Below are 15,591 nucleotides of genomic sequence, written 5' to 3'. Positions count from 1 at the left end.
TGGCCGAGTGCTTTCCTGTCAAGCACGAGGCCCTGGGTTCGATCCCCAGCACCGCAAAAAAAAAAAAAAAAAAAAAAAAGAGATAGGAATCAAGTGTCAATCTTCTGCATGTGGATACCCAGTTTTCTCAGCACCATTTGTTAAAGAGACTATCTTTTCTTGAACATGTTTTTGGCACCTTTGTCAATAATCAGGTGACTGTAGCTGCATGGGTTTATTTCTGTGTTCTCTCTTTTCTTCCATTGGTCTTTGTGTCTGTTTTTATGTAAGTACCATGGTGCTTTTTACTATGGCTCTGTAGTATACTATAGCATTTCTGCTCAGGATTGCTTTAGCTATTCTGGGTCTTTTTTTATTCCATGAGAATTTCAGAATTGTTTTTTCTAGTTCTGTGGAGAATACCATTGGGGTTTTAATGGAGATTACAGTGCATCTTTGTATCACTTTGCATAATATAGACATTTTAACTATTATAATTTTTCAGTCCATGAATAAGGGAAGTTTTTACAACTTCATATGTCTTCTTCAGTCTCTTCAGTATTTTGTGATTTCCTTGTATAGGTCTTTCACTCTCTTTGGTAAATTTATTCTTATGTAATTTATATGTGTATTTGTATATTTTGTGTCACACAGTGTGCATGTGTGGTGAATGGGATTGCTTTCATGATTTCCTTCTAAACAAATTCATTATTGGTGGATAGAAAAGTTACTGATTTTATATACATTATTTGTTTTAAGATGTTACATGTTTTGTATGCTCCTACTTTACTTATTTTATCTGTTCTAATAGTCTTTAGTGAAGTCTTTAGGTTTTTCTATGTATTGAGTCATGTCATCTGCATACAGGAATAATTTAACTTCACCTTTCCTATTTGAATGCCTATTGTTTTCCTTCTCTTGTTTAATTGCTCTAGTTGAAGCTTCTAGTAGTAGTATATTGAATAAGAGTGATGAAAGTAGTCACCCTTGCCTTATTCCTTATCTGAGAAGGAATGCTTTAAGTCCCTCCCTCACCCCCATTAAGTATGATGTTGGCTATGGGCTTGTCATATATAGCCTGATTTTCAGATTAGGGATGCTTAACTGGTAAAGCCTATGAAAATATTCCAAAATCCCGCTGGGCTCAGTTGCCTATGCTATAATCCCAACTTCTTGAGGCTGAGGCAAGAGAATGTCAAATTCAAGGCCAGCCTTAGCAACTTAGTGAGACTCTCTGAAAATAAAAAATAAAAAGGGGTATAGCACAGTGATAGGGCACTGCTGGGTTCAGTTCCCAGTACTGGAGAAGAAAGAAAGAGAGGTGAGGTTGGATGCATGAGGGGTGGATGAAGGAAGGAAATATTTCAAAATTTAAATAGAAAATCAAAATCTGAACCACTATTTTGGACAAGGGATACCCGAACCATGTAATCTGAATTTTGGTTAGATTTTTACTCTTGAGGATTTCTCAATTATCTCTTAAAGCTATGGCAGAGACAGATATCATTACCCTATGTACATGTATGATTACACAAATGGTGTGAATCTACATCGTATACAACCATAGAAAAGAAAAGTTGTACCCCATTTGTGTACAATGAATCAAAATGCAGTCTGTAAAAAAGAAATTAAAAATACAAACTGAAAGAAATGGAAGAAAATAAAGCAGTTCTATTTTTTTGTGTTTTAAAATTATTAGCATTTTGGAAAATTGCAATAATAGGGTAAACAGAAGAAAAATGAGTTGTTTACTTTGAAGAGGGAGTAGAAGGAATTCTGCATAATTCGGACCTTATAGTTAGGCCTTGTAACTAAGTCAATCCAGAGGTATTACAGGTTATAGTGAATAATTGTTTTTGTTTTATATATAAATTGCTGAAAGTATAGTTAGATTTTACTGAAAATAAGTTGAGAATGTGTGTGCCAACAGGTTGAGTTCCCATTCTGTTACCTTTGTTTATTAATAGTTAATTTACCTTCTGAAGAATTTCTTGTTTTCTGTTAAATTTTTGAAGTTTTCTATTTCTTTTTAGGAAACTTGAGATGGAAGCAAAGAGAAAACAAGAAGAAGAAGATAGAAAGAAAAGGGAAGATGATGAAAAACGTATTCAGGTATATACTTACTGGACTGAATTTCTATCAAAGTAGAATATACAAAGTTATAAAAGAAGTAAAAACAACATCTTGATTTGGTAGTAAGCTATTACTGGTTTATCCTACAGGCCGGGGGCAGTTTCTGAAGGGATTATAGGATGGGATTTTGGAGCTAGGGAAATGAGTTCAAATTCAGGCTCTGTCATTGACAGAAGTTTTGTCATCCTGTACTTCACAATAAGTAACTGTGGGCCACAGTTTCTCTTTGTAGAATAGGATGAGTAATAGTTGGGAGCCTTGACAAGTTATACTTGTTAAAGCATTTAGAAAGTGCCTAGCTCAATATATATCATATTTCTAGTACACCTAGGGAAAGTCAGTGAACATTCACTTAAATCATAATTTTATGTATAAACAACTTTGTAGGTAGTGGTATTAATAGGTTAGAATCAAGATATTTTCTCTATCCCACTATTTTCAAAAGTCCCATGTCGGAAAAGAATTGATCATGTAATTGAATTTCTGTTTGGACTTTCATAATATATACTTAAGTATAACCAACACTTTAAATTCTGACATCTGCTTTGTAGGTGTTAGTGTTAATTCACCACCTGGGATACTTGTGTGATATTTGGGATATTCGTATTGTAGTCCTAGAATGGAGGAGCTCTGGTTCATCTACCTTCTATTGACTTTGGGAAAGGGAAGTATTAATGCTAATATAGGAAAAAAGTAAGACTTTAGGGGATTTGTGGTTAAACAATATATATCCCTTAATAACTACAAATATATATAGTAACTATATATAGTATATGTAGTTATATATATATAACTACATATACTTATTTTCCCTTATTTCTTATTAACAAGTATATAGTGGATCATTAGGTTTTCCTTTTATTTTAAGTAATAATGAGAGTGATCAAATAACATGTGAAGAATTCTTGGTGAAATGGCTCTTTTGCTGGGCAGGCTGAGGTGGAGGAGCAGCTGGCCCGACAGAGGGAAGAAGAGTCCCAGCAGCAAGCAGTTCTGGAGCAGGAGCGCAGGGACCGGGAGCTGGCCCTGCGGATTGCCCAGAGTGAATCTGAGCTCATCAGTGACGAAGCCCAGGGAGACCTGGCACTCCGGAGGTACAGGGTGGGGGGGGGGGGGTTGCACCTGTCCTTTGCTTTCTTTATCTCTCTGCTTTTCATTTATGTGTAAAAGAGAACAGGAGAAAATCATACCCTTTAGGTCCTGATAAGTTTGAAGTAAAATCATTGTTAAAGTATATCTACTTTTATACCCAAATGAGTGGAATAACTGATTTGCCATTGAATTGTTGAACTATTGAAAAAATAAAACTAAAATTTCAATTAGTGAGTATTCTGTTAAGAAAATAATCTCAACTTTTATTCTGAAGTTGTCTGAAGAGTATTAAGTATTAGGTAGACATCAGTTTTCCAAGTCCTTGTCATTAAGCCCTGATAGAAATTATTAACCATATTGTAAGCCAGTTTTTTGAGTTTAGTATTTTTATTTATTTTCCTAAAGTTCTTTTTTTTTTTTTTTTCTACTTTTTTACTTTTTACTGTGTCATAGTTCTGAACACTTGAAAGAATAGGAAATTTAACCTTCAATGTCTTGAATAAATGGATTTCCTTCCCAATAAGGGAGATTAATTGTATTAAAATATTTGGGCTCCTCTGATTTCTCTAAATATCATAAAGGAGTGTGGAGGAATATGGAAATTCTAAATAGTTTACAAGAAGTTTCAGGGAGGTTTTAATATTTTTCACTTAAAATTTTTAATAAAGAAACATTGGTTATTTTGATAATTTATGTGTTAAAAAACAAGCAAAACTTAACTTGTAGGACTCTTGTATGTTGACATATATGCTGTGTGTATACTGAACAGCAAATATATGTAACAAAATATAGTTAAATGTAACAAAACTGTAGTTAAATTACAACCACTAGACGGAGCTCTTTGTAAAGTGAAAAGGCCTGGGTTCAAATTGCAGGGCAGATTTAAAGGAAATTGCAATTTGAATTAGCTGAAAACAAAGATGGGCAGGAAAAGGGTTTGTTAAGTTGCTTTCACACTAGTGAGTGATTATTTTGAGAAGCTCTGAAGTCTGAATTATATGTGAAACTATGTTATGTGGTAAATGAACTTTCCAGGCCTATTATAAACAAAAGGTGTTATTTTTAAGCTTCTGAATTTGAGTCCAATACTTGGGCTTTCACTAAAACTAAAATATTTCGGCTCATCTGTGGCTTTTGTATATGCAGACTCAGCTTGGCTGCTCTTCTATTCCTTATGCCTGTGTCTGTTGGGATGACTAGAGAACTAACTAGCAGCTAGGCCAGGCTTTCAGGGAGCCATGCTCTGATGTCTGTGCAGCAGCACAACAGTTGACAGGGCAGGGTTTATTGTAGGTGAAGTTCATTTCTTAGTGACTTACTAGTGGACTCATTATTGGTGTTCATTGTAAAGCTTTATGTTTATGCATTTGAATGTTAAGCTATATCCACTGCCATTCCATATGCTGTGTGTGAGTCACTGGCCTATATGTAGATTCCTTTCCTCTTTTCAGGAAGGTACACTTCTTTCAGGTTGAATCTACTCTAGAAAGGGTACACATTTAGGATTTTCATGGTAAAATCATGTAAATGACAGGTTGCCTGTAGTGTAAGTTAAGCATAATTATCTAGTTAATGGGACCATTATTGAGTAATATCTCATAATATCTAGTTAATGAAAACCACAATTGAAATAATGAAATATTCAAGCCATTAGGACTTTAAAGGCAGAGACTGAATTTGTTCTACTGTGGGATAGCCCTAGGGTTGATGGCTCCTCCTCTGCAGCCCTATTGTACAACCCTCAGGTTCTCTGAGCTCCTTCCCTTCTTGTGGTTATTTTATACTCCATACTATAAGTGTCAGCATTTCATTATGATGATGTTCTACGTAGATATTCTATGTTTGATAGTTTTATCTCATTCTATGGACTAGAATTCAATGTTTGTGAATGTTTATTTTACCTTTGTTAGCATTGAATTCTTTCTATGTCAAATTTATGAAAGAAAATTTTCCTCCAAGTAAATCTGTTCTTAAGAAACAGCTTAAAAATGTTCTTGGGCTCTGTGATGTGTTACAAAAATATATGTAGATGGATTTTGCCATAGTAAACAATATTAAGTTGCTTTTCCAGCTTAGATTCCTGTGGAGTAACTTCTAAGTAAGAATTGTTTTTCACATGTGTGTTTTAAAATATAATCTAAATCAATTACATGTTTCAATCTTGATGCAAAGTGACAATTTCAAATTATTTGAAAGTGAAATTGTGAAGTAATATCCAGATTCTGTTAAGAATGAATCTCACAATGTACCCATTTTCCAATCTAGATGTATTGCTCTTTAATTTTCTTTGAATGCTTTTAATTTATTCTTTTATAATTACTTTAATGAAGATTTTAAAAACATGAAAATTCTGAATGATCTCTTATAGATGAAAGATGACTGAATTTTTTAAACCAATGAATAAAATAATTGAAACACAAATTGACACAATGTAGAATTTTATAATTCAGAGTTGGTTATGATGTTAACTAAAATATATTCTTTTCACAGAAATGATGGAACAAGACCTAAAATGACACCGTATGTCATTTTTCTTTACCTTCCTTTTTTTTTTTTTTTTTTTTTCCCAATGGAGTATGGATACTTTGTGGGGAGCTGTAGTTTCCTTCTGGGAGTAATTTATTTCCTTTTATTAAAAGAGATGAGATAACACTATTGTTTTATTTATTTATTTTTTTTCCCTCTCTGAAGGAAAATGATGCTGAATTTCAGTAGTTTTTGATTTGGTCTCCTTGTGTGTGTGTGTTGTCTTTACTTAAGTGTTAATACTGGTTTATTTTACATATTTTTAACTTTCCTTTACCTCACATCTTTATAGCAGCAGATGTGGAGGAATAAATAAGTAAAATATTTAGGTTTAAGAATATATGATATTTAATTCTATTAATATCTGAAATAGGCCATATTCTGAAGTTACATATGTAATAATGTCTTTTTTGTAATGTAAGTCTCCCCACAGAGAGTGAATACTAGTAGCAGCTGAGACAGAAATAAAATCTGAATTTTAACAGTATTCAGGACTCCAGATGTAACCTTTATTGTGATGCTTCCCAGATCTATCAGACTTGAGTATGAATAGCGAGTATTGTGTAGACTATGTAAACTATAAGTCTTTCCAAAAACTGCATGTAAAGGAAAAATAACAAGACATTTATAATAAAACACTAACTTATTTTAATATGAAAGTACTTGTGCATAATTGCAACAGAAGACATAATCAAGTAATCAGATATTTTTACTTATACATAGAAATCACCATGAATGCTGTAACTACAAATGCTGATTAATATAGGAGTGCTGTGTCAAGCTCAAATGCCATGAAATTGTGAACAGTCCTTTTTAAAGTTCCGAACAGAACTATATATAATTTCCTTTCAATTACACAGTATTTGTGTTCCTACAAAAATTGTTTTAAAACTACAAAAAACATGTTTATGTGTAAAGCTTTGTTCACATGTAAAATATGTATTTGTATCTGTGTATTTCACCCTTATAGTCTGGCAGATATGTTAAAGTTACATGGGTCATGGGACGGTTCTTCCTGTGCAGGATATTTGAAATTCCTGATCCCATGTCTCAATGCACTCCAGAAATTTCAAAGATTTTCTCTGAGAGGCACTGTTTGCCCACCCTCCATTAGGATACCCAACTTTGTTACCATTGAGCTTGAGTTAAATAAGCCTGGCAGCCAATGTCTAAGGTAAAATTATGAAGGTTTGCATGTAGTTTAGCAAAATTGTAATGAAAATAGCACCTGTGTACAAGGACCATTTCTGTCTAGTGAGTTTGGTGTAGTGAATTTGTTATATAGGTCAGGTGTATCTGAATGTGGGGTCAGGTAGAAAAGTATAGTAGAGATTGCCTACACTGTGTTAGTGAAGTGTACAGAGAAATTCCTGTACAATCAACAGATCAAGTGGTAAAGAAGTTTGAAAAGCCATTTGACTCCCTTGAAACCTGCTGTGGGAAACAAATGGAGGATTCAGAACAAAGAGATGGTAAAAAAAGAAACCTTGAGGTGGAATGATAGTAGTATTAATAATACTTATCAAAATTATACTGTTTGTTTACTTATCAAAATTATACTGAGTTTGTAGGTTAGAAAATTCTGAGAAACTAAGATTGATAAATGTATTGCTCAAAAGATTCTTTTTGTTAGATTATATTTGTGTGTTATGTATTTGTTGTCCTTCCTCATCAGTTTTGAAAGTTTACTTTTTCCTCTGGCTCTGCTTGCTCAGATAGACCTCCACCACTACCTAATTGTAGCCAAGGTTTGTTACAAAGAAAGAGAAATACAGAAGGCTTCTGTTCTTTTAATCCCAGTCATTTGTAGGCATCCAGGAAACTGCCCTGTAGCAAGTATATTCATCTTCTTTTTTTATGATTTTTTTCTAATTTGTAAGGTTTTGAGGTTACCAAAGTCTGATTAATAGAATGAATGGGAATATGATTAATTATGAAGGAAAAGAACAAGGGTAGGAAAATAAAATTATGTAGTTAAAGTGTTGATGAGCACAGTGAAGCTTCTGTTTCATTTCACAGAGTTAAAGTAAGCAAATATCAAGAAAAGTTACATTCTCCCGGGTAATAAAGAAAAATGTTTTGCCTTGGGAGATATTTATCTTTGGAAGGTCAGAATGCTTCAGCTCTTTCATTTAACAAGTGTTTGTATTGATTTTCTTTCTTTTCTTTTTCTTTTTTTTAATAACATTCTTTGATTTGGAGTTTTAGATCTTTGACTACGCTAAATTCTTATTTAAACTCTAGCACTGTAAAATATATCAGCTTGGTTTACCACTGTGATGCTTTGTCTAATTAATATTTACTAAGCAAGACTGGTGTAAAAATTCTTATATGAATCCATCCTGCCAAATTTCTCGTATGCATTTAGAACATGTTATTTATATTCTATATATAAGAAATACAGAAGCATGGTCTTAATGATATCAATAACTTTCTACCAAAAAATGACTTTAACAGGATTTAAACAAAAATTTTCCATGTTTAATAGATTTGTCAAAAGTGTATCTTAGACTTTTACCCAGTAAAATAATTATAAATGGCTAATAAATGGATAATCATAATGAAAATATAAACTTGTAATGATATTTTTAGATCTTTTAAAGCAATTTATGTGTAGCATCTTATATATAACTATGTTGTATTATCATTTTTCTTATAGGGAACAAATGGCCAAAGAAATGTCAGAATTTTTAAGTAGGTTAGTTCAGGGTATTTGGGGAAATAGTGTTCACCTCAAAATCACATTTTAAATTACTTTTGATTATTTGGACTAGAACCTGTTGTATGAATGACCCACTCTTTTTTCCATCTAAATTTTCTATACAAGAGATGTCACTTTCCCCCTCATCTCATCCCAACAGAAAAAGATAAAAAGCAATAGTCTATAAATTCATGTTTCTCGGTGAGGATAAATTGACATTCTGAATGGGACATTTCCCTGTCATCCTGCTTATCACTGGCCCCAATCAACACAGTCTCAGTAAAGGAGTCCTTCCATTCATTCAGAAAAAAAAGAAAGAAGTATTTTTAAAACTCCTTCTGAGGGGTGCTACCCTTGTTTTGGGAATTACAATGCCTAGTTGAAGGGGAAATGGAGGAAGAGTGTGGCTCCTGAGGAGCTCTGCTCCACCAGTGGTTTCTAAAGCCACTGGTACAGATAGACTCCCCAAGGAAAATAGCTTCCTGACAGGCTCTGGTCCATCACCTTTATAAGTAAATGTAAACCAATAACATTTTAATTGTCAATTTTGAAGTTACAAGATTAATTAAAAGTCTTAACTCTTAAAAATCAAGTCAGTTTTGCTACTGTTTTAGTATATTGTTTACATGATTGTCTTCATAACAAGTCTAATAATCAGTAAAGTACACCTTTAATACTTTTACTCCAGAGATGAGTGGAGGGGAAGCACTTACATGCATTGCATTCATGGACTTCTGAACCCAATTTTTTTTTTTTTTTTTTTTTTTGTTTTTTAGCAAGTGTATTTTTGTTTGAAATAAAATGAATGAAAAGCTATTATTTTTTAAAATCATATGCAAAAATATATAAAAGTATCAAAATGTCCTTACGTATGTTCTGATCTCTTTTGTGTATTCTGACAATCTATAAAACCGTATTATGTAGATTAACCTTCTCTTTCAAAAGAAAACAAAACCCACAAAAATTTTCAGCTTAGTCCTCTAGAAAAGACTCCTGGAAGAATAGACCAAAAAAAGGAAAAAAATTGGAGGCCAGTTTATTGAGTGTTAGTATAGGGATGTAGAAAAGAATAGTTGAATAAGTGTTTAAGTATAATTTATTGTTAAGGGTAGTAGAGAGACCTTGCTGACACACAGCTGGCTCTTTTTGAGCAAAGCAATTAAATAAAAAGCTACATGGAAAATTGTCAGTCATACAGTTTTTGAAAAATAAATATATTCTGCAGTAAATCTAAAATAGCTTTTACCATAAAAATACAGGCAGGATTAAGTGGCCACACATTTTTTAAATCCAGTCATATGTAAGACAATCACCATGTCAAACAATCTTACTCATGTAGTTTGAAATGTGCTATATTTTGTTCTCCGAACTGAAAGTACACATAGGCCATAAAGGGTCAAAGATACCTTATTTACTTCATTTTAAGCATAATATTGAATGAACAATTTCCTTTCCTTCAGGAAGAATGTAATATACTCTCAAATATCATTTTCCAGTAACATTTGTTAAGCATCTGTATCTCGACTATTTGCTAGGATTGTTGTTATTTTTTAAAATATAGAATGGTGAGAACATAAAGCTTATTTTTGATAGTATAGCTTGATTATCCCTCTTTAAGAGGAAATATTTTCCAAATAGTGGATGATAAAGGAGAATTTTTTTGCATTATATCTGAGAAGCAGAATTTTAGTTCTTAGTTATTTTAATATTTGTGCTACCTTTTCATATCTTGAAGTCTGATGTTTCAGTTCTTCTTTTGTTAAATTGAGACACTTGATTCTGAGTGTCTGCCATGTGCAAAGTGTAATCTTTTGCTTAAATGTAATGTTCATTATTACAGAAATTATTCACATATTTTCTGATAAATTATCTCAAACTGCATAAAAACCAAGTCTTCACCCTGAATAGCATTATTATGAAAAGGTTGAATTTACCCCCCATCTCATTGAGTACCTTACAGTGTTTTCTTTCCTTTTTTCTCATAGAAATGTTCCTCCTAAAAAGTACAAGATACAATACTTTGTGTCCTTTGAAATCTGTTGTCTGCTTCATGACCTAAAATTTACTCTTATGACTCACTAAATATGAGGATATGGTTCGTCTGCTTATGGAACTTTTCTAAGTGTTTCTAGACTCTAGCCATTCTTTTAGCCTATCTTTACTGACTTTGTTGCAGTTTGGCTACTCACCCGAGGACCCTGTAAACATCCACATGCCCAGGGAGTTCTGAGTCTGTAGGTGTGACCATCTGTAACTTTCAGCAGCCCCTGCAGGTGATGATACTGTACAGCCTAACAACTCATAGAAAAACCATTAAGGTGTGCTAGTGAGTTTTTAAATCTCTTGGGAATTTCTTCTTTTTGTTTTTGAGAAATACATATAAATGTATTTTTTAACATTAGCTGTTTATATATCCATCAGAATTTTTAAACTGAAGTCTGGGAAAATTGCTGTAACTGGAATATTGAGATCAGAAGTTCTGATGTAAAATGTAAGGTGGTTATCAAGTGGCATGCTGGAGAATTTTAATTTACCTTGCCATCTTTTAGCATACTTTTTTCCCCCCCTCCCAGGTACTGGGAATCTAATGTAGGGCCTCACACATTCTAGGCAAGCACTCTAGTACTGAGCTAGACCCCCCAGTCCACTATTACACCATTTTAATCTCATCTGTCAAAGATACAAAAATTATAATGTTTTCCTAACTGTTGTTTCCAGTGCTCAAACTTATATGTACTTTCTTGGCTCTTTAGTAAATGTTTCAAGTTTCAATATGCAAAAATATATAATCATTTCAGAGGTCCTGCTGTGCAAGCTACCAAGGCAGCTGCTGGTTCCAAGAAACATGATCTTAGTAAATGGAAATATGCAGAACTACGTGATACCATCAATACTTCTTGTGGTAAGTGTATGCAGAGGAGGAAAAATGGGAAGGGTCCATACAGATAGGCAATAAAATAAATAACTATGTTGGGTATTCTTTTAAGTCTGTTGAAATTTCCTTTTTTTGATTTTGAGAAATATATATTAATGTATTTTTTTTAACATTAGCTGTATATATATTCATCAGATATAGAGTGGGATGGCATATATATATATATATATATTCATGTAAATTAACTTAAACTGGTCTGTTACTCTTTGTTCCCTTAAAATAAAACCTTGTTACAAATACTTGTTAAATCAAATTCATTTTGCCTGTCTTACCCAGGCCAGAGAGGAGGAGAAAGTACACATTATGACCTGCTTTGGTAATGTTATTTGTAATAGTTAAATACCTGCATGTCTGAATCTTTTAGCCCATGAATACAGAGTAACAAATAGCAATGCAGTCCTTTCTTTTTAAATCTATTTTTCTCCCAACAGAACAATTGTATAAAACACAATATCCAGAGGACCCCACATAGTTATGTTCTTGTTTAAGTCACAGTGTTTGAATTCAGGACATTGTGACTAGGAATGAAAACATCATAATTGGACAGAATTTCTCACTGTGTTCTTTTCCTCTTCTCTGAGTAGATCTGAATAATTGTGAACATAAAAAATGTGTTGCTTCTAAATCTGGATTACTTTTGAGCACAACTTTTTATTGTTAACCTTCTGGTTCAGTTTCTTCTTATATAGAAGACCTGTTTAGTCCAATGTTCTTGTGTAGGACAAATGATGTAAGATAGTAATAATTCTTGAGAAAATGCTCTGTTAATATAAAAGACTATATTATAAATTGCTCGTTTTTATGAGTAACTTACTTTGGGTTTTACACTATTGAATTAAAAGCAAAAACCTTTTATGTGTTTGTGTGTGTGTGTGTGTGTGTGTGTGTGTGTGTGTGTATGGATAGATAGATGTATGTGTATCTTTTTATGCCACAGAATAATTATGTTAGGTGAATAAATTAAGATGTTATTTTTTTGTTTTTGTTTTTTGACTGTATGTAATCAATAGATATTGAGCTCCTGGCAGCTTGCAGAGAAGAATTTCACAGGAGGCTAAAAGTGTATCATGCTTGGAAATCTAAGAATAAGAAGAGAAATACTGAAACAGAGCAACGTGCTCCAAAGTCTGTTACTGATTATGGTAAAAATAAATCTCTACTTTTGACCATTCCAACGTATATGTATGTAAATACATCTAACTATGTAAGACTTTCAGGTAAAAATATCCAATGTAAATTTTTTCTTACTCTGGACTATAATCCTTTGAACCTGATAACAGCCATGGTGGCCTGTCTTTTGTAGCTTTATTTCTATTAACTACATCTTTAAAGCTATTTATGTTAAAATATATTGAATTTGCTTGTTAAAATAAATTCTAGAGATTAGAATTTTCATGTCTGTACTGGAGACATTCTTTGCTGCTGTTACAAATACTAGTTTTTCACACATAAACATTCATAGACATCAAGATTACATGTGAAAATGTAAAGATTACTATGATTTTTTTACTTTCCATGTTAAATGAGTTTTACATAAGACAATGAGTGTGTTTGTTTTCTACAATTTTTATTATTTTTTAATTTAATGTAGCTCAGTTTTTTGGAGTATTTCCCTGAAATACCCAAATATTGTTATGGTTTTAACATGTAGGCCTCAGTACCTTCCGCTTCTTCTCAGAATAGGATTCTAGCCTAGAAAAAGAAAGGAATTGGTCCATGTGTTCTCCATTAGCATTTTAATTACTTTGTTTATAAAAGGTTCACTGCAACTCTTTTATAGTTTTGTAAAAATGTGAGTGAGAAATGTTACTTTGGTTCAGACTAGTGTTTTGGTTGTGTCATGGATTGATTTTTTTTCTTTTTTTTCTTTTTTGGGACTGGGACCTTATTATGCAATAGGCCAAGTATTTATTTGAAATTGGAAAATGAAACAGGCTAGATTTAACATAGTAAAAGCAACACAAGCTTTAACATTAATTTTGGGAATACCTGTGATATGTGGGTTGTAATTTCAGTCTAAAAAAGAAATTATTGAAATTTCATTTATTCAACTTGCTGCTTTTATACTGTCATGATTTATTAGCTTAGTTCCAGTTAATGTCAAGGTGACAGCAGGCTCCATATCTTTTTTTAAAACAGGGATGTTTTCTCAACACTTGACAGTAGGGTTTAGTAATTCATGACCCGATTTTCCTTAGAAAATGAGCTCTTGGATGTATTATGCTTTTCTTACCACCTTCCAAGTAAATAAAAGCAAAAATTGAATAAAGTCAGTTAAATGGTGAAATTTTAGCATTTCTGAATTGTTGCAAGGAATAGATTGAGGGTAATATTGTTTTTAGTAAGGAAGATGTTAGTGCCGTTGAAAGCTGAAAGGGTGTTAACCAGGCAGAATATAACACTGTGAAGTGACATTGAGACATTACCTATAACTAAAAAATGGCAAATGGAAGCTCCATTAAACATATTTTCTCTGTGTATTAAAGATGACAGGATGATTCCATTACCTGTTCATTGTCTGTATACTAAATTTCTGGCACAAGTTACTTCTGTTTTGTAAATAATAGCAATGAACTATTCTTTTTAGTTGTAAATGTTCTAATTATTACCTTTACCCTGAAAAGATTTTCATTATGTTATATTTCACAATTCATATATCTCCATGATTGTACTTCCTAAAGTAAAAGGAAACTAATATCGAAATATTTGGTGCACAGATTTTAAATGAGCACACAAATATTTCATATATTTTTAAACCAAACTTTGATGCTTTATTTATCTAGCTTTGCCCAAAAAGATGCAAGTAATATTTAACACACTTTGTAGGTTTAAGTACTGTTTCTGTTCCTTGTTTATTTGGGACAACAAAAGAGTAAATTAGGAAAATTTCCTAGTTATGCTATCTGGGTTTATGAGTGAACTTGGGGATTTTATGTGAACATAGTCTGCATGTATTTAACCTTTAAATGATTTGATTATGAGCCATTTTCAGGATAAAATCTAACTTCTGCTGGGAAAAGTACCTATCTTGCTTTTCTCTGTATTTTTTTCTCTTACAAAATTTAGCCTGACACAGGAGCATAGCTAAAGGGAAAGGTGAAGGGGATCAAGATGCATATTAACAGTTCAGTTGAGAAAATTCTGCACTTAGGTGGTTTCCTAAGGGGACAGCTAGACACACTTTAAAAGGAACTCCTGCATAGTCTGATATTTAGGATTAGAATTTATTCATTTGAGAAAGTAAAATGACAATTGATTAATAGAAATATAACTTAATATTATTGCCTCCAAGAATAATACATTGACATTTCATGGCCAATGGTTAATGAGTGAGAAGCCTTCAGACCCCTTTCCTGTGCTGTGCTGAACAAGCATGCTTTCAACTCATTCACTGCACAAAAAGATTTTCAGAAGTAATTTTTAAGGGCAGTGACAAATTACCCATAAATATGTACAATATTTATTTGCTTAAAACAAAGATTTTATAAATATTTTATCTTACAATTCTCAAACCAAAAATGGCGTGAGTTTAAAATTTAGAAAATTTGAAGAAATTAAAACATACTGAATATATGATAAAGGTACTATGTCTATTAAGTCATTATGTTTGGTTTTTATTTGATGTTACTGGGTCCCAAAATTATAGAAAACAGCATCTACTTGTAGGTAGTTCTGAGAGTTTGGCTTAATGCTAAGATATTTACTTGTTAGTCACCACCTCAATTGATGGGATGGATTTACAAATTAGAAATGATCATTTAATGGTTTTGGCATTTTTATCTTTTCTTCAACATAAAATATTTGTTCACAGATTTTGCATCATTTTTGAACAATTCACGTAAGTCAATGGGTGGTAACTCATGAGCTAACTGGAAGATGGGTTAAAATACTTTACAAAGTACTAACTTCTGTTAAATATTGTTTTGCTACAATTTAAAGTGGAATTGTAGTATATTAAAGTTGGTTTATCCTTTTAAAGATACATTTTAACTTGAGATGATGCTTTTGTTTGAGTCATTCCAAAATAGATATGCAAAACAAATCTAATTAAAGTTATTCTGGTTTTTTTTTTCAAATTACTTTCATTTTTAAAATAACTAACATTTTAACTGAGTATACACAATTCTTATTGTAGCAAAACTATTTTAATTTAGCAGCTGATCTTTTAGAACAAAGACTAACTTTTAGGTGCTGGTTTCAAAACACTATTTTCAAACTCTGATGG

General features: G+C 32.3%; 1 protein-coding gene across 9 annotated transcripts in view; it reads left to right on the top strand.

Annotated features, from left to right (window-relative positions):
* The window catches only part of MYO6 (myosin VI), a 136,709-nt gene that overhangs the window by 116,605 nt on the left and 4,513 nt on the right, over positions 1-15,591 (top strand). For 3 of the 9 annotated variants that reach the window (XM_079146500.1, XM_079146502.1, XM_079146503.1), the window contains 8 exons: positions 2,013-2,091; positions 3,046-3,206; positions 5,276-5,302; positions 5,695-5,724; positions 8,390-8,428; positions 11,230-11,333; positions 12,377-12,508; positions 15,178-15,204. In XM_079146500.1, the coding sequence (XP_079002626.1) occupies positions 2,013-2,091; positions 3,046-3,206; positions 5,276-5,302; positions 5,695-5,724; positions 8,390-8,428; positions 11,230-11,333; positions 12,377-12,508; positions 15,178-15,204 (599 nt within the window). The remainder of the gene's footprint in view (positions 1-2,012; positions 2,092-3,045; positions 3,207-5,275; positions 5,303-5,694; positions 5,725-8,389; positions 8,429-11,229; positions 11,334-12,376; positions 12,509-15,177; positions 15,205-15,591) is intronic. The other 6 variants (XM_079146505.1, XM_079146504.1, XM_079146506.1 and 3 more) reach the window with 6 other exon arrangements.

Source organism: Sciurus vulgaris, assembly GCF_902686455.1.
Source record: "Sciurus vulgaris genome assembly, chromosome: 7".
Classification (NCBI taxonomy): domain Eukaryota; kingdom Metazoa; phylum Chordata; class Mammalia; order Rodentia; family Sciuridae; genus Sciurus; species Sciurus vulgaris.
The sequence above is the reverse complement of the archived record's forward strand: the minus strand, read 5'-3'. Positions and strand labels throughout refer to the sequence as shown.